Source organism: Cynara cardunculus (assembly GCF_001531365.2).
Source record: "Cynara cardunculus var. scolymus isolate 2C chromosome LG 11, CcrdV1, whole genome shotgun sequence".
Lineage (NCBI taxonomy): Eukaryota > Viridiplantae > Streptophyta > Magnoliopsida > Asterales > Asteraceae > Cynara > Cynara cardunculus.
Window position 1 is genome coordinate 1,454,381 of NC_037538.1, and position 26,979 is coordinate 1,481,359.

The 26,979-nt window shown below is 36.6% G+C and overlaps 4 protein-coding genes across 7 annotated transcripts; 2 read left to right on the top strand and 2 right to left on the bottom strand.

Moving 5' to 3' along the window:
* Positions 1 to 565: 565 nt before the first annotated feature.
* LOC112521661 lies at positions 566 to 4,725 on the top strand. 3 transcript variants are annotated; one of them, XM_025130650.1, is made up of 5 exons: positions 566 to 983; positions 1,287 to 1,480; positions 2,550 to 2,871; positions 2,946 to 3,003; positions 4,355 to 4,725. In XM_025130650.1, exons 1-5 carry the CDS (start codon positions 891 to 893, stop codon positions 4,489 to 4,491), a joined length of 804 nt encoding a protein of 267 aa, XP_024986418.1. In that variant the 5' UTR covers positions 566 to 890; the 3' UTR covers positions 4,492 to 4,725. The 3 variants fall into 3 exon arrangements, with proteins under 3 accessions (XP_024986418.1, XP_024986420.1, XP_024986419.1); XM_025130652.1 differs by having other exon boundaries at positions 2,946 to 2,999; XM_025130651.1 differs by having other exon boundaries at positions 2,946 to 2,999; positions 4,360 to 4,725.
* A 1,575-nt stretch (positions 4,726 to 6,300) lies between these two features.
* Positions 6,301 to 8,046, top strand: LOC112522068 (E3 ubiquitin-protein ligase SIRP1-like). The gene is made up of 2 exons (XM_025131138.1): positions 6,301 to 6,390; positions 6,656 to 8,046. Exon 2 carries the CDS (start codon positions 6,656 to 6,658, stop codon positions 7,907 to 7,909), a length of 1,254 nt encoding a protein of 417 aa, XP_024986906.1. The 5' UTR covers positions 6,301 to 6,390; the 3' UTR covers positions 7,910 to 8,046.
* Positions 8,047 to 8,401: 355 nt separating this feature from the next.
* On the bottom strand, positions 8,402 to 22,302 carry LOC112521945 (pyruvate kinase, cytosolic isozyme-like). Of its 2 annotated transcripts, XM_025130960.1 has the most exons (16): positions 22,113 to 22,302; positions 21,871 to 21,996; positions 21,346 to 21,441; positions 20,015 to 20,254; positions 19,586 to 19,785; positions 19,342 to 19,419; positions 19,187 to 19,258; positions 18,021 to 18,333; positions 17,797 to 17,901; positions 17,616 to 17,717; positions 17,455 to 17,512; positions 17,273 to 17,341; positions 16,456 to 16,543; positions 15,893 to 15,954; positions 15,094 to 15,145; positions 14,661 to 15,010 (listed from the first exon to the last, which is right to left on the bottom strand). In XM_025130960.1, the coding sequence occupies exons 1-16, from the start codon at positions 22,216 to 22,218 to the stop codon at positions 14,948 to 14,950; spliced, it is 1,830 nt and encodes a 609-aa protein (XP_024986728.1). In that variant the 5' UTR covers positions 22,219 to 22,302; the 3' UTR covers positions 14,661 to 14,947. The 2 variants fall into 2 exon arrangements, with proteins under 2 accessions (XP_024986729.1, XP_024986728.1); XM_025130961.1 differs by lacking the exons at positions 14,661 to 15,010; positions 15,094 to 15,145; positions 15,893 to 15,954; ... (11 more) ...; positions 21,871 to 21,996; positions 22,113 to 22,302 and adding exons at positions 8,402 to 9,214; positions 9,871 to 10,332; positions 12,133 to 12,430.
* Positions 22,303 to 25,560: 3,258 nt separating this feature from the next.
* LOC112522226 (uncharacterized protein At5g19025-like) lies at positions 25,561 to 26,910 on the bottom strand. The gene has a single exon (XM_025131323.1). The coding sequence runs from the start codon at positions 26,406 to 26,408 to the stop codon at positions 25,701 to 25,703; it is 708 nt and encodes a 235-aa protein (XP_024987091.1). The 5' UTR covers positions 26,409 to 26,910; the 3' UTR covers positions 25,561 to 25,700.
* Between the last annotated feature and the right edge of the window lie 69 nt (positions 26,911 to 26,979).

Sequence of the window (26,979 nt, forward strand, 5' to 3'; positions counted from 1 at the left end):
AAGTTCTTTATTATTTTGGTTTATTGTACTTAAAAAGGTAAGAATTAGTTCATGAACAAAAATAGCAATAAATTACTAATCATAGGAATGAAAACTGCAATTTTCAAACCATAGAGATGAAAATCATAATTTTTAATAAACCATGAGTTCATGTAAATTTTATATATTGTGTGTCATAAAATTGAAATTAAGTGTAAATACAACAGTGGATAATCCAACACACACTCATAACCATGCTTAGGTCAATGAAACAGAGCACATGACATATAGGAATGCAACTGAAATCATATACAAATACAGATGAATATGATGTTTTAGAGCACATGACATATAGGAATGCAACTGAAATCATATACAAATACACATGAATATGATGTTTTAGAGCACATCACATATATGGCTACAACTGAAATGATATACAATTTCAGATGAATATGATGAGTTTTGGATATGTAAGCTAATCATGAAAAATGGAGGGATCATAAGTAAATTAATGAAAACTTAAGGGGGTTGTATGCCATTATTGTATAATATATGGGTAATAAGTGTAATTTTATTTTAGCCCAAACGCAGAAAGAACGAACAGAAAAAGAACAGCAAAGTTCTTGCCAGTGATGAGAGGCTTCTTCCCCTTCGAAATTCTTTCCCCGCTATTTCAATCTTCACACACAGAGGCGCAAGAAACGAACGCTGACAACGATAAGAAAAACCCCACTTTGAAGGATAATATGTTATCGTCATACATCAATCGTAATCTACGTTTCTTAATTGAAGCCCTCTCTTTGATTGAAATCTATGTTTTTCTCAATTTTGATTGATTAGTTGAGGCGGAGTGTGGGTTCAGATTTTTGGGTTTTTTGAAGGAGGGAGGAGCGGGTGTTCTTTATAGGATGCTTTGTCATGATTTGAACACTCGGATACAAACATGGCTCCGTAATTACGACAAGATTCAATCATTCGCTGTGTTCCTCATTCACATTCAAGTATATTTCTCGCTCTCAGTGTGCGTTTGTGTTAGTATTTGTGTTCGTTTTGTTTATCGATATTTTTTTATATGTTCATCTATGATTTATGAAAGCGAGATCGGAATCCGCTCAACTTATTAAGACAGACGACCGAGAACGGCTTTGTGCCATTAGAATCCTTTTCTGCAAGATAGCCTTGACCTAGCTTCCAAATGAGGACCTGGAGTTTTGATTTTGTATAATTGTTAGCATTGAATCCGATTGTTTATGTGCAATGTGTATCGTATTTTTAACTTATGGAAGTTGTAACAATGTTTGAAGATTGGGTGCGCTTTGATTGGATCATTGGGGGCTTTGTACAATGGAATTTCTCTTATAAACCTTGGGATTGCGTTATTTGCACTGGTTGCAATTGAAAGTGGCAACCAGAATCTTGGCCGAAATTATGCTGTTCTTCTGTTTTCTGCAATTGTGTTGGATATTTTGTGGTTCATCCTCTTCAGTCATGAAATCTGGTAAGTTCTTTTTGTTTATTTGGTAAGTTCTATTTGCCATTTCAGTCACAATTTCTCCACTGTTTAGTACCTATAATCTAGTATGAACGTCGTACATGAATAACCGCTGACCAATCTCATCTTCTAATTATATGGGAAATAACAATTTGATCAACTAACTTATTGGCGGAATTGCCACATATGAAATTGGCACAATTTTGCAAAGAAATAACCCACTTGAGTATAGTTCGTGCTGGTTATGACTGATTGTTATTATACGACATGTTGGTTTTCTTCTTTTCCTAGAAGCTATAACTTTTCAGCAGAAAAACGACAAGTACAAGTTATTTTTATGATATAGTGGTTGACATTTGACAATAAGCAACGAGCTGAATATGTAGCAGTACTGTTTGTTAAGTTGTGTTTCTCTGAGTCTATTGTCTTCCTCATGCTATCATGATTAACTATCGTGAGCTACAAACGCCCTTCAAGGCATTAAAATGGTGTTTATTTGGCATCAATCTTTGGATGAACTTTTCCAAATTTGTAGCATTTTTCTAATTACCTCTTGTAGACATTGAAATTCCATCTCATGGTTGGACATTAGACTATTTAAAAAAGTTCTGTTTGGAGATTTAACTGTGGTTGGTTATTTAAAATGGGAGAGCCTCACTATCTGGTGGTGTGGATGGAAAGGGCGAATTGCTTGTTTGCCCAATTATAATTAAATCTTTCCTTCATAAGTATAATGTATTACTTAGGTGCTTTTGTTCTTGCCCATTTTTCTTCATTTGGGTACCCTTTTCTCATGCACAAAATCAGGGGAGAACTTCTTAGAAGTTGTAAAGTCATGGCTATATTTGGTTGTGTTGCTGATAACCAAACTAAACAAACTCGGTATATCCTACTCAGATGTGGGATCTGGCCCTCTGGCGTTGAGATGTATGCAAACCTGACCTTCACTCCAAAGAATAGAGCGTCTTACATGTAGAATGAATGTGCTATATCCGTTATATGTTTATTACTTTGAACATGCTATTGAGGTTCTTGACACAACAATTTGGTCTTGAAAAGCTTGTTGTGTATGCAGGCACATTTCTTCTGAGATTTATGGGAAGTTTGTGATATTATCGGTGAAACTTACTCTGTTGATGGAAATCATTGGGTTCTCAGTGAGGTCATCATCCATGTTATTATGGATACAGATTTATAGGTTGGGAGCTTCACATGTAGATAGTACATTTTCCAGAGACGGAGATTTGGAATCAAGAAACAGTTTTATAAATCCCTCCACCCCTCCTGTAGTTCGACGTTCTCCGTGTTCAGATGATGTATTAGGAGGTGCCATCTATGATCCACCATACTACTCATCTCTTTTTACAGATAATCAAGATGAAGGATCTTTACATGGGGTATGAATCTTTATTTTCATACTTGTGCTTTCTTGTTTTTGGTATCAAGTTATAAATGGTTGCATTTGTTGTAGGGTCAGAATTGTAGTGGCATGGATGATGCAGCTCAGTTGAAGCCATCTATATATGTAAGTAAGTTTTGACTTCTGATGTGAGGGTTTTGTCATTCTATCTCCTTTTGATCCCATCAAGAATTCAAGATGAAGCTTTCCGATGGAATGACCGCCATTGATTAAATTTGCTAAGATTTATTGTTTATATGTCATTATTGGGACAAGCCTTGGAACGACCAATAATGTTTACTTCTTTGTGATGCCTAGTAGAGATGCACAAGGGTCAGTCCTTTTGGGCCCATTTGTTTGCAGCATAATGAGACTCGCTGCTTATTCGGTGAGCTATACATGACTGTTTGGTTTAATGATATAGGTAGTCGCTTATTCAGTAAGCTTCTATGGGGAGCTTTATGCCATTAACGCCAAGTTTTTTCCAAACCTGCCCCTCCCTGTTGAAAAACACACTCCTTCCATATATGATAAAACCCTCCCAAATAAAAGTCTTCCTAATCTATACAGACAGATTAATCCATACAAACAGCTTTATCCATACAGAACTTAGTAGAAAACCAACCAAACAGCCCCTAAGAACTTCACTTATCTAGGAAGAAGAGGTGCATGTACCCTGTGTTGAATCCTTATATCAGGTGCCATTATTTTAGGGTGTAGTGGAGTGTGGCTTATGTTGACCACGAAGAAGATACGGCAGGGGTATTTTGGTATTTCCAATAAATACAGAAGAAAACAATAAATTTTGAAATTAACTAAAAGTTAGTTCTTATGCCCTCAAGAGAGGATGGAGGCAGGATAATGCAATGAATTCTTTCTCCTTGATAGTAATGACCAAGGTAAATTGATCGAGTAAATCCCACTCGAAAGTAGGGTCTTGGGGCCCTTGGTGGGGAGGGGAGGATGTACACTTGTCCTCTGCCCAATGGGTAGAGTGGTTGTTTCCATAAAGATTTAACTTAAATATGCCCATTTTATACATATAATGTATGACGTATGAGATACATTCTCCCTTTTCTTGGTTTGGTGGGCTGTTTGGTTGGTTTTCCATTAAATAATGTATTGATAAAGTTGTTTGTGTGGATTAAGCTGTCTTTATGGATTGGGAGGGTTTTTCATAGATGGAAGAAGCCTGTTTTTTTAATTGGGAGGGACAGGTTTGAAGAAGAATTGGCTTCTTGCATAAAGCTCTCCCTAGAAGCTTACTGAATAAGCCATTTTCTGTAAAATTAAGCCACTACCAAACAGTTACGTATAGTTGGTTGAATAAGCCGTCAGTCCTATTAAGCTCATTAAGCTGCTAACAAACAGGCCTTGTACTCTAGTGGTCGCTGATCCCCTAAAGAATCGGCAATTCTTGATTTGATGCATATATTATCATTAAGTAGACGGCATTGTTAATTCAAAGCTCTTGTATGCAGGAAAGAATGGCAGGAAACCGACATTTGAGTCTTTGAAGTCGATTACATCACAATGTATGATACTGGTTGGGCATGAAGATCACGACCCACATCTTATTTCTGGTGAACGGAGATTTGTTAGTTTTTTACATGGATAACTTGCAGTATCCAACTCTGTACAGTTGCCGGTTTTCTGGCCAAAACAAGATGGCAAGGCTCGTAATTTTCACAGGTTTGGAGGTCAAAAAAATGTGGTTTTGGAGTGTCGAAGATGATGTTGGCAAAGCATGGATGCACCTCTATTTTATCTTACCCATTCTTTTTTTTCAGTTTCATTTTTTACCAATTTATTTGTTGTCGGTTTTTGGGTATACAAATGATTAATCTTTTTATATAACGAGTTGTATGGTTAAAGTCATATCCAATCATTACGCTCGTTTGTTAGTCTTTGGACTTCTTCATTCGCAGTCTCGTGTTTCATGGCCTGGTTCAAAATTTGACGAGTGGGAAAGGGTCGATAACCATCGAACCTCATGTTGCTTTTGTGACATGTATTTTATGCATTAAAAGTTGTATTCGATGCGTTTTGTGGAACTTTAATTCGACATTTGAAAAGAAAAAAACATGGTTTCTAGTTTTTGAATATATGATGGGATATGACCCCAAAGGAAGACTCGTAAGTACAACCCTTGTATTATTGCACATGGGTGAACGAGAGCGCAAATGTGGGATCTGTGGGAAATAATTGCGATAAGTTGACGGACTAAAATGTCCATGTGATTTTGTACGATATTTTCAGCCATCATTTCCAATTGACTTTTCGATTTTTTTATTTATGATTAATAGAAGAGTATTTGTACAATACAATAAAATACATCTCGATTTTAATGTTTTGTTTTGTTTTATTTTATGTTTCCATTGATGTTATAATACGGTTTTATATGATTTTGAAAAAACGATAATGTTTTTATTTTTGAATGAAATATAAATTTGAAAATAGCGTAAAAATTAGAAAATATTAAATTAAATATTTAATAGTTCCTGTTTTTTGTTGTAATTTTTTTAATTCAATTTTTTATTATAACTTAATTTAGATTTTAATAACAAAATAATTTATTTTTGGTTTAATAATATAATTTTTTATAAAGATAATAATTAAACATTATGTTAGAACTCGATGATTATCTTAATTATATTTTAAATTTTTTATATTTAAAATAGATGTTTATCTGTAGTTAGTTACACGAATTTAAAAAATGAAGTTTTAATAAGTTGTATTTATACAAACTTACTTGTAATCTTGAATTTTAAGTAATATGCATCAATAAGCAGTACTTCATGCATAAAAAAAATAGTTTATAATGGGTTTTGTCAAATGCTTTATAATATAGTATAGATAAAAATAAAAAATAAAATTATATGGTTTTTATTTTGAGAAACAATTTTTTGAAATTATCATTTATAGGTTTGGATCAAAAAAATTTGTTTATTTAAGGATGTGGTTAACGTATTTGAACTGTTAATGATGACATCATCTAATAGTCAATCCATGTAAAAGACTTGAATAAAATAAAAATATATAAAAAAGTATTGGTTCCACCATAATACACTTTTTATCAAAGTTTTAACCCGATCAATTCAACCAACCTAACTTGTATGGTAAGAATTTGTAGTTTTGTTTGGATTGAAATTGAGATTTTTCAAACCGTAAGCGTTAAATTGAATTGTTCAAATATTTTCATGCAAACCATATGAATCACTAGTTTCATAAATAAACCTATAACCAAATTCATAATCTGTGTGTGTTTTTTTAATGATGTTAGAAAATAAGGAATAGAAATGAAAAGGGAAATGCGGCGTTGATTGTCAGGGTTCTCCCCCACCCATTTTGCAATCATTTTTACTCCATCAGAGAAAACCCCATGGGAGCTACAAAATTCCCATTTTCACTTGGTTCCACCAAACGCAAACCCCTCCATTTCGTCAGAAAAGAGGGGCAATTTTAGCCAACAACAACACATTCATCTTTCCACAATCATCCCGTTCGGTTCTACCAGGTTTCCTTTCTTTTTCTTCCATCAATTTCACTTTTAATTTCATTTCTGATCTGGAGATTTAAGCTTTCAATTTGTTGTTAGGTTTTGTGTTCATTTGATTATGATTTCAGATCAGATCACGTAAAAGAGTTGAAAAATCTTATCTTATGCGATTTAGTGGTTTATGAGGAGATCAATGGGGTTTAAACTTTAATCTGCTTAGATCTGTAGAAAAAGTTTTTGAAAACCAGATCTTCGGTTTTTCTGATTATGTTTATGATTTTAGATGGATGAAGGGAGCGATTCAACGAGATACTGGTGTCATGAATGTTCTAGGGTAGTTGAAACTATCGCGGAGGCGGAGACGATCAAGTGTTCCTTATGTAACGGCGGATTCGTGGAGGAATTGGACAGCGCAAGGAGTGATAATCACAATCATCACCATGCCGGAGATTCTGAATCTGATCGTGCTCTCTCGTTGTGGGCTCCGATTTTGCTCGGTATGATGAGCAATCCTCGCCGTCGCCGGAGATTCAGACAGATTGAGAATGATGAAAACGATGAGAATGAAGATCGTAACGATTCTGAAGAACGGTATCGTCGTTATCACCGTGAAGGAGGAGAGTCGGAATTGGATAGGGAACTTGAATCTATCATGAGGAGGAGGAGGCGGAGCTCCGCCACCATCCTCCAGCTCCTTCAGGGAATTCGAGCCGGAATGATAACTGAATCGGAGAACAATGCCGATAGGGAAGGTGGAGAGAATAACAGAGAAAGAGAAAGAGAACGAGAACGAGAGCGAGAGCGTGTTATTCTCATCAATCCTTTTAATCAGACGATTATTGTTCAAGGCGGTGTTGGCGGTGGTGGTGGCAGCGGCAATCCGTTTGATTCCGGTGGCCCATCGCAGAACCACCCGATCGGATCTTTAGGCGATTATTTCGTGGGTCCAGGTCTCGAATTACTCCTGCAGCATTTGGCGGAGAACGACCCGAACCGATACGGGACACCACCGGCGCAGAAAGAGGCGGTGGAGGCAATGCCGACGGTGATCATCGAGGAGAATTCGATCCAGTGTTCGATTTGTTTGGATGATGTAGAGGTCGGAGCTGAAGCGAAAGAAATGCCATGTAAACACAGGTTTCATGGGGAATGTATCCTGCCATGGCTAGAGCTTCATAGTTCATGTCCAGTTTGCAGGTATCAATTGCCTTCCGATGAGTCAAAGCTCGAACGCGATCGAGAAGCTTCCCAAGGCATCATGGTTAACACCAACGCGATCACGGGGGAATCCGAGAACGGTGGAAACGGCGAAGAAGGTGAAGATGAAGGGAGAAACACAAGGCGGTTTTCCGTTGCTCTCCCGTGGCCCTTTAGCAGCTTGTTTTCGTCAACATCCGGAACCCAAATCACGAACTCGAACCCACAGTTGATAATGAACCTATCAACTTCATTGGGGTCAGGGTCGGGGTCGGGATCGGGGACGGCGGGTCAGGAAGGTGGCGAGGGTGGTCGGAGGGAAGATGATGACTTGATGTAAGTTTTCTTTATAACAGAAATATGTAAATAGATTCGGTTATTATATATTGTAATATCGACAAAAAGCATTTCGTGATTCTGTCTGCTTGTATGTACTGATTACCAAGGATTTTATACCTCCTTCAAATTCTTTCCAAACATTCTTGCGTCTGCAATTTGGGACGTCTAGCCTCCATTTGAGGGGTATAAGCGTCTTTAAAGAATAATCTGATGGGGTTACAGATAGGTATTTCGACCTAGACATTTTAAAGAGTTTAGTTATTTTAAAGAGTCATCTGATGGGGTTCAAGAATGAAAACACTTGTTGCAACTAGTTTTGATTACATTAAGCACATGGCGACACAGATGGAACTGAGTTGACTCGCTAAACGTGTAGGGAAGGCTCGGTTTGTCGATTCGAGATACGGGTAAACAATAGATGAACTAGAGACTAGCAAAGAGATTTATTACTTGACGAAAACGACCAGAAAATGGTGATGATCGCGAAAGGCGATCACTTGACATTCACGATCTTGATTACAGATGCGTTCCCGACTCGGTGTAGAGCCACAACAGCGTCTCCCTCCTTGCAAAGACCTTTAGTTTTGGCATGTTGCAAGGCGAATTCGAGTGCTGCTTCAGTTGACTCGGTGTGGGAAGCTTTAGCCGATCCTGCACATAAAACTGGAACCAAACCGCGAAAGATGAGACTATGCCTGGCCGGTGCTTCATCGCTGCACGACCAATCGACAGAATCGGTTTTGACTTCAGGAACCACTGCCGACAGTATCGGGATCCGAGGCCTGTACTTAGCCACCAGTTTCGCGGTGGTTCCCCCTCTGGTTAGAACCAATATGAGACTCGCCTTCGATGTGTTGGCCGTTCGAACTGCAGAAGACGCCAAGCTCTCAAGTGGGCTCATGGGTACGGGTGCGTTTGCAGTGATCATCTTGAAAGCGACTGAATAATCGATCGTGCTTTCTGCTTCCATGCATATCTTGGCCATGGTTCGAACCGCTAGTTCAGGGTAAGCTCCGGCAGCAGTTTCTCCACTGAGCATGACACAGTCTGTTCCATCGAGGACAGCGTTGGCAACGTCTGTGGCTTCTGCACGAGTCGGTCTCGGAGATTTGATCATCGACTCCAACATCTGTGTGGCTGTCACAACGGGCTTTCCTTTTAAGTTGCACTTGTAGACCATAACTTTCTGTGCTAAGAATATTTTCTCGATCGGGATTTCCATTCCCAGATCGCCACGAGCCACCATGAACGCATCGGAGTTGGCCAGGATCTCATCAAAGTTCGCAACCCCTTCTTGATTCTCAACCTAGCAAAGATAGATTCCAAGATTTCAAGAGATGAACAAATTAAACTAAACCAAACAAATCTAGTATATCTCATCTGAGGTTAGTTTCGGCCTTTCGGGTGGCAAACACCTCTACCTCCAAACCAAACAAATCCCATCTGGGGGGGATTACGTTGGCATGGCCTCTACCTTAAACTGAACCAAACCAAACAAACTGAGAATATCCATTGGGTAGTGGGTTTGGGACTCATGAATTTTGTTTAGTAGGTGTACATTTAAGGTGGTGGATCAAACACCCGCAAAGTCATCCGATGTGTTTTTAGTCAAATTCCACCTTTCGAGGGAATTTTTGAAATTTTTTTGTTGATTTCTAAACACTTTTTCGGTTTTTTGATTGATGTTTTGTATTTTCTAAAATCCCAGAGCAATCCTCGAAATTTAGTGAATGCACCTTTCACACCAAGAAAAGTTACTTGCAAAAATCGGTTGTAAAGGTGCACGGGTGACGGGACCCGCTCAACGCCACATAGGTCCACCCCTAATATGACCTCTACCTCCAAACTAAACCAAACAAACCCATAATATCCCACTTTGAGGTGGGTCTACAGGGGCAACGTATAAGTAAACTTAACCTCCACCTCAAATAAATAGCCAAATTAATGCGGATAAAAACGTACCTTTGACATAAGAATTATGTTTTTCGCATGCTCACCAAGCAATTTCCGAACCTCAACCAGGTCCGAACCTTTGCGGACGAATGATAAGGCGATCATATTAATTTTATTAGGAACCCCCCATTGAAGGATATCTTCTTTGTCTTTTTCTGTTAAAGTCGGGAGATCGACAATGACTCCCGGTAGATTAACATTCTTCCGCTCACCGAGTGTCCAGGTGTTCTCACAGCGACAACGAACCAAGCCGTTCTCAGGGTCGCAAGAGAGAACGGTAAATGTAATGGTGCCGTCTGAGCAGAGTATGACGCTCCCTGGTTGGAGATCATGAGCCAACTTTTTGTAACTCATGCATATCATATTTTCGTCACCTTGAATTGTGTAGTCTGTAGAGATGGTGATCTCTTGACCTTGCTGCAGCTTCACGGGCTTCCCATCTTTCAGAAACCCAGTTCGAATTTCTGGACCCTGATATATCCATCAGAAACAAAATGAAACAGTTTGCATGCTAAACCAACTAGATTTTTGAGAGCCAACATTTGTAATTTCTACTCATAAATCGTAAAAAGAATTTATAGATCATAATATCATATAGAGATCATGGTTGGGTTCCGATGAAAATGGAAGTTACAGTGAGAAGGGTAAGAAGAGTTCTTACCCTTGAATCAATCCTAATTAAAAAGAACCACTAAATCGACACTAATGAGATACACTACGTCAATTCCCTTCTAACGCGCAATAATGAGTTGTTTTGATATTAAAAGTGATCAAAGGTCGAAATCCCTTCTTACGTTTCTCACTTTTAATTCCTTCCTAAGTGATCATGAGCATATTACATCTTTTTTGTGTAATTTATCATCCAAATTAACTAATTAAAGTCAAAATTCAAAGAGTATAAAGACCAATCAGCCAACAAATGTCATCAACCATTTAGATGATGTTTGTTCGGTTTTCCAACAAGTCCTATATGGATAAAGATGTCTGTGTTTATGAATCTATCTGTATAAATTATGAAGGTTATTGTTTGGGATATGTTTTTCATAGATGGAAGGATCGTATTTTTTAATTAGGAGGAACAAGTTTTTAAAAAATTGACTTTCTACATGAGGTTCCTCTTAAGAGCTTATTGAATAAACTATTTTCTATATTATTAAGTCACTACCAATCAGTCGTGTATAGCTGACCGAATAAGTTGTGAGTCTTAGTAAGCCTATTAAACTGCTAACAGACAGATACCTAAGGTGAGATCTTTATCTCAATTGAACTTGAGAGAAAGCAATGATTGGGATTATAGTTTAGTACCATTTTATTTATTTTACCAGTTTCAAAATCGAATGGACCTGAACAGAACGTAAGGGGTCATTTATTAAATATTTATCGGGTAAATGCTTACCATGTGTCATTTACTTTACCGGGTGAGACCCAAAATAGGAAGAAGGGGGAAGACTCTTACCTGCCTAGCACTTAACAGTTTACCAACAACCCATTTTGATGGCCAATAATGTTTTTCGATAAGCTAAGTGAGGGTTAGTGAATCTTGTCAGTAAGTACTTACTCTATACACGTTTGGTAAACGGTGCCGTAACCTTTAACTTTTATTATATCTTTTTAAATGGTTTGAAGCTCAAAAAAATAACATTTAACACAAAATTCAAGATACAACTAGAGTTCTTGTAGAAGAACTCCAAAAATATAGCAAAGTGACTTATAAAAAGTTTATTTATAGTAACCTATCATTGAGATGGTGTAAATAGAAGATCGCTTTTAAAAAATAAATACTCATTGAGACACGCTCATAATGACCTCTTAAAACGCCTTTTAAGTAGAATATAATCAAAACTGATATGAATTATATCTAGCTGGTGCATTGGTGCATATTTATATAATTTTCTTTCATTCTTCATCATCTATCTCGTAGATCAATCTTCCTTTTTCAGGTAAACAAACAAATACGTTTATCATGTTTAAATCATATGATTCCTACAGAACTAAATGTTAAGTTGATCACACAAACAACACTTTAATTCGGAAAAAAATTTCTTGTAATCAGATCAAGCATTTGTAACATAATTCATATGAAAAAAGTAGCAGATTCAGAAGGATTGAATGAAGTCGTCCGATCATGAACATATTGCATGATTACGTACAACTATTAAGTGTAGCATTAACATATGGTAACGTAGATCATATACGTACGATTGATCTGTTGTATCAGATACATGGAGAGAACGAAAGAACAAGTGATTGATAGTGAAGAAACAAACATACTTTGGTATCGAGCATGACTGCACAAACAATACCGGTATTATCCATGGCCGTACGGAGATTATCGAGGGTTTCCTGATGATACTCATAGGATCCATGTGAGAAATTGAAGCGAGCAACGTTCATACCAGCCTTCAATAGCTTTTCAACCATAGGAATCGACCTGGAAGCCGGTCCGAGAGTGCAGACGATCTTCGTCTTGGGCCTCTTGTAACCTACTTCCTGTTGGCTCTGATCAGTGGTCATCTGATCCATTTTTGTGTCCGATCAACAACGATATTCCGATCAATCGATCGGACGAAGAAGAGTGTGGTGATTGAATAATGTAAAATTAAAGAGGAAATTGGGAAATTTCTTGAGAGTAAGAGGTAAGAAAGTGATTGCAGAATTTGTGGATCAACGGATTGACAGGGATGCACAACTGAAATTGAGAAACCGAGCACCAGAAGCGGAGGGTTCCTTTATATATATATGTGTGTGTATGGCGTATTTTTTCATGATTTATATCTGTAACCATCATATTATGGGGTCTAACTGCATCTTAAAAGAAAACTGTGAATAAAAACCGCTCCCAAACTCATTCTCTTGGTTGTTTGGGATTACTTACTTTTATCTTTTCTGTAAAAACATTTATCAACTTATTATAAGTCAGAAGGACTTGATTTTTTTAAAAACTTTTTATTACCGTTTTGGCACCGGTATAAGTTGTTTATCCAAACACTCAAAAGTGCTTATTACCGATGTCACACCGGAATAAGTCAATAAGTTGTTTTGATAAGCAATCCCAAACACCCTGCAGTTGTTTTATGCTTCGTATCCACATTCCCCTAGGATAAGTGTTTTTTAGTGATTTTTTTAAATGGGTATCTGCGTTAGCTTACATGCACCGACTAATCCTACGAATTACTACGAACTGTCTTGAATCATCGCAAACGAACCTGCATAGCCACGACCCCATTTTAAGGGAAAAATGACCAAAATAGTCAATCTCTCCAAATTAGTTCACTTTTTAGTGACTTTTGGAACCAAATTCTCATTTTAGTCAAAGTTTACACAGATGCCTTACGTATATGCATAAGTCTATTTTCATATTAAAAAATTATTTACACAAATGGAGATCCTTATGCAAATTTGAGTAAAGATTTTTTTTTAATCTGAAAATCGAGTTTACGCAAATGCATAAGACGTTTACTTAAAGTCTGGCTAAAAATAAAAATTTGATTGAAAAACTAGTTGACCATATCTTATAGTTAAAAAATGTTTGAAAACAAATTAAGGTAAAAACAATTAAATTTTTAAGGTGTGTTTTAATCGGATGATATAGTTATCAGTAACGAGTAGAGATGGGCGTAAAGACTAGACTAGACTAGACTAAACAGTTAAGACCCAATTTTGTATTAGGACTAGTTATAGCAGGTTAGTCTTTATTATATACAGGTTTTTTTAAATGATCACTTAAAATTACCGGTTAGGACCAAATTTTTTAAATCTGTCATTTGTCACTTGCCCATTGGTCAAGTTCGAGACTTGAGAAAGTCCGTATTAGTTACAGATTTTGAGACAAGGACTAGAATCGTGACACCTTTTAACCCGGCCCCGTCAAGAAACCAATTATGACTTTTTCTTGACTTGTTTTGGTCCATCTCTAGTAACAATTGTAAGGGAAATTGATTCAAATGATCATATTCCACAATCAAATTAACCTCCCAATCATTTCTCTTTGGACTTTACTCAAAAGTCGCTAGCTCCGCAATACCCAATTGCAAATGCACTAAACAACAAACAAAATCAACGTTTTTGGGCCAGGTTCGTAACCATCGATCCGTAACTATTACGGATCCGGCCCAAAACCCATTTTCCTATGAAGGTGGACACTTATGAATCTAGCATTATATATTCAAGGAAAATGGGTTTTGGAATCTAGCATTATATATTCAAGGAAAATGGGTTTTGGGTCGGATCAGGCCCAAAACCCATTTTCCTATGAAGGTGGACACTTACGGATCTGACATTACAGATTCAAGAAAAATGATTTTGGGTCGAATCCGTAATAATTATGGACCTGCTGTTACGGACCTGGGCCAAAAAACTCTAAAATGTTGTCTTTTAGTGGGTTTGCAATAATTACGAACCTGAGTATTGCGACCTAGTGACTTTTGGGTAAAGCCTGGAAAGAAATAGTTAGGAGGTCAATTTCGTTATGAAATATGGTCATTTGGATCAATTTCCCCAATTACACTTGGTTTCACCTTTCACAAAGTTGTTTAACGTTTTTATTTCGTAAATCTCGTTTCAATATGTTTTGAAATATGAAAGAAAGATGACATGAAATATCACCCACGGAAAATGAAACCTTAGAGCACCTCCAAGGTGGCTCCACGGCCAGCTTCTTAGAGGACTATGGCCTTTCTGGCCACGGAAGTTTAATGCAATAACAGGTCTATGATGTCGTTAGATGTTTTGGGCCGCACGCACGCTACGAGCTACCCGTCAGCAAGAATAAAGAGAGAAACCACTAAAAAACGACACAGGATGCAAAATTAGAGCTCTCAAATAATCCTTATCCTGCAGACAAGCCTCACCTCCACATTTCATGGAAGTCTTGTATTGATCCTCTTTTTAGCATACAAAAATGGAAGAAGAATGAGGCTGGTAAGCCATCTTTCGACAGTTACGTTTTTACCAAGTTCGGTTTTTGCTATACCGGGGGGAGTTGATTGATCCCTTCGACATTTGACAAATACAATGTTAGGCTCGAGCGGTTTTCTCCACAAACACTTGCTCTGAATCATCAAACATTAGAAGTAGCCGAAACGATTCAAAGCTCGTCGCGAAGTTGTGGTTGTTCCTTGTTCAGGGCACGTAGCTCATCTTCTAGTTCCTGAAACATTTCGTCAGCCACCCAAATACCGTTAAAAGATCTGTTATCGTCGACCAATATATCAAAGTAATGGTGGATGATACCTTGAGTTTTCCTTTTAGGCAAAGAGCGGGAGCAGTCAACATTGCCTCATATCTGCCAAGAAAAATAATGATTTGAATAAGCCCGTATTATCAACGTCTCACACAAACACTCTAGAGTATTGAGAGGGGGCTTAGACAAGTACATATTGCCCCCAGTGTGATAGACCTTGGCTCTGACACATGTGAGAATATGTGGAACCTCCGTATTGATCTTCAAAAGAGCCCTTGAGTACAGGAAGGAGGTTCCAACATATGTCGCAAGAAACGGTCCAAGTGTAGCCAATGTGGGATTCTATCAACATTATATAATTTGTGGATAAGGAGGTACATATATAGAAGAAGACTAAGGGGTTGTTTGGTTGGTTTTCCATTAAGTCATGTATGGTAAAGTTGTCTGTGTGGATTAATCTGTCTGTATAGATTGGGAAATTTTTGTGTGGGGGAGTTTTCTCATAGATGGAAGAACAATGTTTTTAATTTGGAGGGACAGGTTTGGAAAAAACTTGAGCTTCTACATAAAGCTCCCTCCTAAAAGCTTACTGAATAAGCCACTTTCTATATCATTAAGCCACTGTCAACCAGTCATGTATAGCTGACCGAATAAGCTGTGAATCCCATTAAGCTCATTAAGCTGTTAACAAACAGCCCCTAATACTAGTTATAAACAAGAATTCAAATAGTAAGATTGATATGACAAGAAAACATGACATTGTCACTGTTTTCCTGGGCCATATCAAGCACATCTTGCCTAGGGGAGAAGGAAGGAAGGAGAAGGGGAAGGGGGGGGGGGGGTTCTTACTCGCAACGACTTGGTTCATCTACATCAGCAACCTGGACTTTCAATCCGCATTGTAACTTGACCTGTCATACGTTGATAATAAAAACCAGATAAATGGCTGTTAAGAATGAACTCCTTCAATAAACGATAAAAGATAGTAAGACAAATATTTTACCTATTATTGTTCTATCGCCTAGTTTCTACCTCAAAGTTCCCAAACCTTTCGAAGAAAACCTTCTAGAGATTGAATCTACCCATTTCAAGTAGTGACAAATACAAAGGCATGCAACAATTGATTAAGCAATATATTTTTATTAAGTTTAATTTCGGATGCTTGCTGATGTATTGGTGAACTATGAAATCTCAATCGGGATATGAAACCTAAATGCCTTCTTAACACAACACCCAAATACCATCTTAAGAGTTAAGATTCAGGGAACTAACTTCGAATGCATATATGTGCAATTTGTGATCGTGAAATTGAAAAGGATGAAGCACTTCAAAAGTATTCCAACATTTGTCACCAATTTCACGATCACAAATTGAAAAACAAGAATCTAATACAACACAATGAAGTTTGACACCTTTAAACTTCTATCAGGACCATTCCAACATTTGTCACCATTTGAGAAGAGCATGACGCTGTATGACTCCTCAAATTTCTCCCACTGCCTGTATGGTAAATGGAGGAAGAAACATTAATAAATTGACCAATCAAGAAGAAAAATTATAAGAATAGGATTTGTAGACTAGTTCCCGGTCACTTGCTTGTATTTTATGCCTTTTGGATCACGTTATGGCAATATGACATTTCATGCTTGAACATTAATATTTGGAGATATCAGAATATTCTGGTATGTTATACCAGGCCACATGTAATAGCCAGAGTTTAAATCCCCTTTATTTAATTAAAAAACCACTGGGTAGCGAAGGGCTTCCGATTACTCCCTCCATCCCAAAATAAGTGTCCACATTTCTAATTAAGTTGGTCCTAAAATAAGTGTCTACTTTCCAATTCTACTCTTAAGTATGAGATGGAGAAATTCATTACTCCCTCTATTATCAAGGTAAAAGTGTCATTTAGTTAATTAAAATGTAATAACTACAAACTCTAAAACTGTATGCCTTTTTCATTGTGGACATTTATTTTGGGACGGAGGGAATATTTGCTAGTGTGTTGATTAAAAGAAGAATTCACAAGCAAACATTACTTGTACAAATGCAAGAGTAGAGATTATGAAAACCCATAATGAAATAGCAGATATAAGCCTTCATTTCACTCTTAATTCCAAGGTAGAAAAGAACATAAATAGTCGATTAGTAACTTTGGCTTCCTTAATAAACAAATTTGAGATATCACAAAATTGAGTTCAAGTGAATAGTTGATGTGTGAATACGTACCCCAAGAGAGTTCTGCTGTAGCCTTCCTCCTGGGTGGCTTCTTTAAAAGGACAAACTTTGTAAACATACCTAAATGACAGAACGGCCAAGAAAATTAAGTGAAATTAGGATACATTATGAAGAGAAATTTGATCAATAAGGAAAACAAACAAGTAAACGCAAGAAGTTGCAAAGGTTGTAACTTGTTCTGTTTGCTCTCAAAACATTGTCCATATAATGAGTAGAATTCCTTCTCTGGTCCTGTAATGTCAAACATAGGTCATTGAAGCTAATGATCAGAACATCTGTCCATGTATAGAAGAAGAAGCACATGTATTTCTGATAGTCTTAAATTAAGACATACCGAAGTCATTTCCTAGCTTCTTTTTTAACCGAGATATCCTTGATCTTGTTTTAGATAACTTCCCGCTGGCCTCATCATATTCTTTTCGTACATTTTCAACTTCTATAGAACATACAAACAAGTAACTGATTCAGGAAAATTTCAGGATATCCCTTTGAATACTAAAAGAACCCATTTCTACCAGATGTATCCACTGGAGTTTGGAACGGGTTGACAGCCTGCAGAAAATTCCGCACAATTCGTTGAATCGTCTCAAACCATGATGGGCTGCTTGTGCTTTCAATATCTTAAACATGTAAATTGGAAAATCCATCATCAGCAAGTGAAACACTCCACAACTAGTGCACAAAAGGATAGTATAAGCACAACACACCCATGGAGAGATCACAAACAACCATTGCACACCTGACATGTCCACTTCATCATCTGGCTCATATTTGTAGGAAGAACTGGAGTCATCATTAGCTTCATCTCCAACATCACCCATCTGGTCTTCAGTGTCATCCTCCTCATAATGTTGATGATGATATTCGTCTGTTTCTGTATCGTACCCATCATTTTCTTCATCATGCGCATTAACAGATGTCTCGTCATTATTCTTAACATCATCAAAATCATTATGTTGCTGCTCGTGGTTTTTTCCAGACCAACGTGAACCAATTTCACGGCCCAACTCCTCCCTTGATAATGAATCAATGTCTTTGGTTGCATCTTCTCCCTGACCAAACATCCAGTTGTGATTTTAGGTAGCAGGGAAAAGAATGAGATGATAATTTACAATTTCACATCTGCGTGTATACGAAGTCTAATACAGCTATAAACAGTAACACACATGGTAAAGGGTGATATTTATTAAAATACAAAGGGTGGTAAAAGAACAGAAATGGCGTGAGCCAATAAAAAAACTTCAAAGACGGAAGAAGCTGCAAAAAAGAAGATTTTCACTCTTGTACAAGTTTTGTAGATTCTAGATGCAATCAATTGAGAAGTGGTACATAATAGTTGCAACCGTCAATTTCATCTAGGACATATCAACCACTAAAGCAAATTACTTTTCACAACCACTAGGCTATACCACTATACATCAAAATTGATAGTCCTTTTAGTCGTTGCACTTGGAAAAGCAATTTTTCTCTATATTCATTGCACATTTGGTTGCTTCTACAGAAAATTTCTACTTTTTGCCACCATGTAATAATGTCAGTCTACTAGCTGACTTCTTGTCTTTCTAGTGAATTACTTGATGACTGGATATTTCCCTGTCGATCTATCATGAGTGGCACTAACAACTACCAAATACTGTTAACTTGAACAGAAAATCACATTTCCATGGGTTCCCATTCTGTGATTTGCTGAGTCTATACCACAATAATTTGTCAAGACAGGACCAACTTCCTTGACAAATCATTAGGGCTTGACTAAAAACTTTGATTGTATGGAATTGCATATGAATTGGAACAGATTAAAGAGAAACTCACTAAGTGAAATATTTGTCAATTCTTGCTGATTCCCAAGTAATGTGAATAGAACTAGACAATTGCTATGATTGCTCGAACTGATTAATGAGGTACCTTACTTCCAAGTCCAGTACTCGGGTCAGATGCATGTGCAACTTTGGACCCTTCCTCTTCCTGTGCAGCATTCTATAAAGAGAGACAATAACATTTAAAACATGCATCTCATATGAAGGATTCTCAATGAGAGTATAGCTTGTATTTAAATCCACCTCTTCTCCGATGTCAAGAGATGCATAAGCATTGTGTACCACTTCAACCGCAGGTTCAGCAGGGTCTTCCTTTAGATTCTAATAGAAGAATCTGAGTATGAGAACTAGTATAAATGGGGTAGACATGAATTAACGAACATCAAACAATATAAATACCATACAAAGGAATTAGTGTAGGAAACCTTTATGTATCACAATGCTTCGTCTTAACTTTTGAAATTTAAGTTTGAAGAGTCACACCAACCTGGCCCGGAGGAGGGTTATCAAGAATCCCAGCTTTATCATCATCAGTATTTTCTGCAGGTTCTTGCTCTGGAACATCAACTTTGTCTTCATCTTTGTGTTCCTTCGATTCAGATTCTTCAGCTTCCTTTTTCTGCTTCTCCTCTTGTTCTTTCTGGATGCGTTCTTTCTCCACTGCCTTCTCTATTTGTTCCTTGCGCTCTAGAGTGGCGGGGACACAAAAGCCATATCAAATTATTAAACATAACAAACTATGGGGTCAACATATGTAACAATGCATAAACAGGCAGAAATATTGAAGGAGAATTTTTGGACCTTTCAGGAGAAGCATGGTGAAGCGAGGAATTAATTATCCGACCATGTTGCTATAGTCTGAATGAAAAAGCCAAATTTACAGTAAATTAAAGATGAGTTATGCAGAAAGAAGTACCCTTAAGCTTTTCGACAATCTCCTTGAGAATTTTCTCCTCATTCTTCAGCCTCGATAACTCTGCCTCGTCTTTTGCAGCTGAAATTTTAGCTTCTTCAACTTCATGCGCTCTTATGCCAACACCCTCCTGAAATGTCGCAATCTCTTTCATTAATCTATCTCGCACCATTTTTCCAGCCTCCCAACAGGTAATTTTGCACTTGTTTTTACCATCATACTCGTCACTTCCATCACAGCAATCTGTTCAGCAGAACCAGGTTAAAATTTTCACACGAACATAAAACTTGGTGGTTACGAGAAAATGGAACGATTACACAACCATGGTAAAGACTAGATGGTGGAAATTCAGTTCTCAATCATCACCCATCAAGAAAATGCATGGCCAATTACAATTTACACCACCAAAACCATTAAGAGGCAAAAATGACAAACATATTCATCCACATAAGAAGAGAATACAAGGTTAAGAAGAACACCTAAAAACAGATCTCTTGTCCTCACCAACCAAGACTATATTAAACTTGAGTCATAACATATCAAATAATCTCATATCCTATTGCAAAAAAACTCAGATGGTGCGCGCCAGATCAAGGCGATCAGAAATAAAGAAATTAGAACGCATCTCCAGCTCCTGGTAAGATCCATTATATAATGTATAGAAACAGAATAATTAGTCATGATTATTGAACAAGATGCTATGGAATTCCAGTGATTCAGTTTGTAGCATTGTATCGAGAACTCACACAAAGAACAACTATATAGGAGGTTTGCAGTCGGGAAGGTTTTAGATGACCACAGCTTTTGGATATCACATGCAGAGTCAAAGGGGAAGGGAGAATACATACATACACACCACACACGGTGAACAATTGGACAAGCAATGAACGAACCAAGCAGAAAACTGCAATAAAATTGCATGCTCATCGCATCTTGTAGGAAAGACAGAAAGGAGTTGCAGTTCCCAGAGGTTGGTTTTAGGGTTTGCCTTGATATGAAAACCGATGTATGTCATAGCTATTTGACTCCATTTTATGTGAACATCAACATGCTGCAAGTGACATGGAATCCGTTTGTTTCATATCAAAGATCACTCAAGTCTGATTAGCAGTAATATTATGAAATCTTTTTGCATCAAAAAGGAAGCAAGATTTTGCATGTGCTTTGGATATTTCTCATCCTAGTATTTCCTAGACTTCAAATTTCAAATAGCCCTCCTTGCCATGTTAGATAGATAGCCTTTTTTTAGAAGAAAAAAACTATGTGATTGCAGAGAGTTCAGACCTCGGAACATATAGATCATAGCAACTTGCATGTGAGATGATGTTACTTACCACAAATACCATCATTTATCCTAGACGAAAATATTGAAACGGGACTATGTCCAGCATTTCGGCAATAGAATTTCCCAGCAGGACAAGCCGATGTTCCTGCAAGGCCAAAGGTACCACCATGTTAAGATTACAAGTGCATACTTTCAGAATGATGTATTTTTATCACCATTATAAGGTTGCATGCAATGTTTAATTTGCCCACAGATACTTCAATAGAATACTCCTACTCTAATGGTAAGAGAGCAAGTATCAACTATCAAGTTTATAGTCCTTGGGTATCTTATTTCATATGAGTCAACAAATCAGCCCCCTCTCCACTTCCTCCCATAATAGCCAGACTAAAGGGAAACTGAGATCACTATATGCTTGCAGGATGAACTTGAATCTATAGCTTCTAACTTAGATATAGAAAATCAAACACACAACCATGAACAATAAGAATATATTCAGTGACTAATAGTCATAACTCCCATCCAAGTTGAGAATTTCATAATATAAGTACAGTTCATTGATAAACTACTAGACCTGGCTCATCAGTGCCATCAAAACAATCACAAAAGTCGTCATTAAGCTGTGCTTTTGTGAATGTTTTAGATCCATCTTTGCATTTAATCGTTCCTGAAGACCATAATCCCTTGTAATATATCTCATCTGGAAAAATCAATAAAAATGAGCTCAGATCATATTAGAAATTAAAACATAATTACGATTGATCCATATACCAATTACACATATAAAACACACGCACATCAGAACAGGTATTGGACCTTCTGGAGCAACTCCGAGCAGATAATTTGATGGAAAAGCAGCCGATCTAAGAACCAACGTCGAACTCAGTACGAAGAATGCGACGATTGATGTGTGTATCTTCATTTTGATCTTCTACTATTAATTTACGCCCTACCGGCAACAGAATTTCAATGACCTAATCTCTAAACTTACTCGATATTTCAATTTTTGAAAGCTGAAGAACCTGTGAAGGCCAAATGGATGCAAGAGTGACGGTGTTGCAGTCGTAAACGGAGGAGCAAACGCAGGCTTAACGGAGACAGCACTACGTCGTCGTTTTCTCTAACGAGAGTAAAATGCAAAATTTCTCATTCAAGAAAGTCAATTCATCCGGAAGATCGACCAAAATTAGATATTTAATTGTAATTGAATAGTCAATTGTAATTAGATCGGGTCAAAATAAAATTTTCAATATTTTTTTTATTAACCTGGATATCCAACCTATTATGCGAACCGACTAATGCCAAGACGACCAACTGCTTTATAGATAGTCCGGAGTCACTGTATTTGAACATTCATGTCCACAAAAGAATTTGTATTTCTCCTTAGATTTGAACTTATGAATTTTTAATACTTTTAATCTTTGAAGTCAAGCTCAAACCAAACAGGCACCACCCTTATAGTTGAAAATTTCAACATTTAATTTGGATCAGTTCGGTTCTTGAATGGCAGTCTAGAACCGACCAACATCCGACTATCAATCCAACTATTATCCAATTAATTGTTTTCATTTGCTTAAATCATAATTTCATATTGGTTTTAACATATATTAAAAGTGATTAATCAATTTATTTCACTATTAAAATTTTTGATTGAATTAATACATTAGATGAATCACCGATCTGATAATCCATTGGATGTCCAATGGATCCAATATGGTCCAATGGATCCAATATGATCCAATTGATATTCAATAAAAATATCCAAAACATGAAATTGAACGAATCCAATCATCAATTGGATTTGATTTGTTTAACAAAATCCAACATCTAATTGATGATTGAATCGGTTCGGTTTTCCTCATATCTAATTAATGTCAACCGATGAACATGTCTAGTCGGGAGGAAATGAAAAAACAAACTATAAATTAAGATTGAGGATTCGAGTTCTTGACTTAGTATTATGTATCTTGTGGACATGTACTTTAAAAAATTGTCAAAAGAATATGAAGATAGAAATAGATATAAATGTATCAAAATTAGATTATAGGGGTGTTTGGGATTGCTTATTTTATTTGTTTACTGACTTATTTCAGTTTGGTACCGGTGATAAGCTAATACCTATTGTTTGGATAAGAAAAAAAAAACTGCTTATACCGGTGCCAAACCGGTAATAAGCAGTTTTTGATAAGTTAATTCGTCCTGACTTATGAAAAATTGCTTATTACCAATTTACAATTTTAACCCTATTACCCTTTATACCTATCTCTTTTCCTCCTGATAACATCGATCTCAATCTTCTCCCTTCTCCAGATAACAACATCAATCTTCTCCTTGTCTTTTTTGGTCATTTTACAGATACAAGCAAAATTTGCCAAACACTAAAAAACAACTTATCAGCTTATTGCAGTTTGGTACCACTATAAGCCAATCCAAACATTTTTTAGAAAAACTCCATTTTGATACCATATAAGTTATTAAGCATTTTTACAAAAAAACATAAGTTATTTTAAATAAGCAATCCCAAACACCCCCTATAACTGAATTTTTTCATAATTATCTAACTGTAATCACGATTCCTATTTAAAAGTTACATGGTAAATGAGAATTTAAGATTTATGTTTTTATTTGGTTTATTTTTCAATATATTACATCATGCTTTACCGTTTCCTATTTAATGTCATGGTAGTTTGTAGAGGTGCTCAAAAATCTGATCCAACTGATCAATCTAACTTGAAATAACTCAACCTGAAGCAAACCCAATGTCTAATTAAGTTGTAAAATTTTTAAATCATAGGTATTGAGTTGATATTGAGTTACTATTATTTAATTAAACCCAACTTAACCCGATGAACCAGATATTTTTTTATTTATTGAACTAAATATGATTGTTGAATTTCTATTAATATATACATTAGACAATTACACTATCATGTAAGTTCTTCATATACGCATATTTTCAATCTATTCACATCTCTATGTAACTAATTTGTATATATGTTCAGTAACTGTGAACATATATATGTAAACTAGTTGTGTACTCGTGCAATGTGACGAGAATCGTAAATGTAAACGATTTTGAGAAATAACATATTTAAGGTTAGAATAATATTTTAATGTACCAAAGTATCAACCCGATCAACCGAACCAATAGGGGTTGGGTTGCATTTTGGTTTGGGTTGAATTGGGTTAAGATATTTCAAATCACAAACATTAGGTTAAGTTGTTCAAATATCTTTAACCCGATCAACCTAACCCATAAGTTTTGAACAAAAAATTTATTCAAAAATCTTTAAAATCTTCATTTCTCTATTTTGAAATTTTTGTTGGAGCAATAAATTATCTAAAATGTTTAAAATCAAATTTGTTTGAGCAAAAAAATTATCCAAACCCCTTAAAATATCCATTTTTTATTTTGTTTGAGAATTTGTTGTTGGAGCAAAAATCTTAACCAAAATCTTCAAAATATCTATTTCTCAATTTCGAAGATTTGTTTGGAGCGGAAAATTTATCCAAAAACTTCATATCTGTATTTTGAGAAATCGGATGGAAATGCACATAAAAACATGAACATTGTTTCTACTTTCTAGCACAAAAGTGAAGATGAGAAAGGCATTTCGTGAAAGCATGAATACAACAACTCAGGGACGGACCTGTAGTGGCGCATACGGTGGCACATGCCATCATATTATTCCTCCATCGAAGGGTAAAAAAGTTTAGGTTCATGAAAGGTGCAACCATACTAATTTGTTGTGTGCCACTGTATGTATTTTGAAACTACGATGAGAACAAGTTTTATCTGGTAGAGTTGGTTTGCAAAACTTTTATTTCACCCCAGACCCAAGTTCGAATCATGTTAATGCCATTTTTTTATTCAAATGGTCTCACCGTTTGAAAAAAAAAATTATATATTTTATTTCTTATGGTCAAACGGTGTAACTGTTTGAATTTTTTTCCCAATATTTTTTCTTATAATCAAATAGTGTCACGTTATGAAAAAAAATTATGGGTCCGTCCCTGTAACAACTAGAGAGTAAAATGACTCTCTCAAAGGAGTTCAATAAGGAGGAATGCAATATTACATGCCAATTGATGAGTGAATATGCTTGAATTTGCTAAGTAAAAGCAATTAATGATTGTTTAACAAAACCCACAATTATGTACTCCATTATCATGCATATTTGAAATCTATGGCATAAAACCAAGATCACTAATGAAAATATGAAATGAAGAACATGATATAGCAAGAACAGAAGAAGACCAGATGAATCAGAAGGAGCAAACTTGATAGATGATGATAACTAGAAGATGCAAGGATCCATTATTATGTATGTAAATGAAAGGAGTCCTGAGTAAGAACATCAGCTCATGATTATTCTATCTAAGAGAAATCTAGCATAAGATAAATCATTTTTTGATTCTACGAATTCTCTTAGCCCCCCATACCTCCAATCTCCCAGCTGGACATCCACATGGTGCTCGGAAAATGAGAACAGTCCGGCCATTGAGGGGCGCCATCTTCTTCAACTCTGCCTCCAGCTCCTGGTGATCTTTTCCGAGCTCCAATGGCTTCACACCATAACCTGTTGTTCCTCCTGTTGGTGAATACTTGATGCACTCTTCGGATTCGAGCTGGATGTCGAACTCGATAGCTTTACGCAGACCTTTACAATCTGGTTTTCCACATTTCCTTGATTTTACTTCAAGGATTTCCCAAGCTGCAATACTAGCGATGACTCCACTGAAAGCAGCGACCAAACCAACAACATATGCAATTGGTGCATCAGATATTATATCTCCAATAACTTCAAAAACCAATGGGAGAATCTCAATGGCTCCATGGTAGATTGTATTGATGTATGGTACGATTAAGAAACCAAGTGCTCCTAGTACAAGAATCAACATGAGAATATCGAGAGCTGCAAAAGGGGATCGCTCACAAAACGGATGATACAGAGGGTTTATATAATTTGAATGGCCGCTATACTTCTTATTGTTCCGAGACTGATTGTTGCTGTTGTTATTGATCGATGGCGTCATATTCTTGTGCTGTTCGAAAGCTCGGCAAAATTCAATCAAGCTTCGGCAATCCACCATTGGCAATCTCATATCCATTCGCTACCGATCCGATTCCTTTTCTTTCCTCTTCGTATTCCTGCCGGTGCAAGAGCTGATCCTCGGAGCAAGTTATCACTTCGAATCTCAATCAATCTCGAATCCTTAATCAAATATACAATTTCCAATCTACACTCGAGATTTACAAATTACAACTTCACCTAGATTAATAGCGATCGATGTAACAATAACAACGTTACACTTATTTCAAAATTCAAACAACCATCGTGAATATCCGTTCTGAACCAAATTATGATACCAGACAACGCCGATCAGATCAGTTCTTAAAATAACAAGGCCGAATACAATTATACGAACAAAATCAATCAACCGATAACAATTCGTACATCATCAACTATGAAACGCTTAGCCAAAAGGGGAAATTGATGAAAAAATCTCCCTACAAACCATTTCCAATCAATGGAAGAAACCGATCGAAATCAGCGGAATTTCAGCTAGAAAACGTGAGGCGTGGATTATGAGGAGAGATTGAGATACAATGACGATTGAAATGATGACATCCAGAGGAAGATATAAATACGGTGAAGAATATTCCTTTGGCTTATTTACT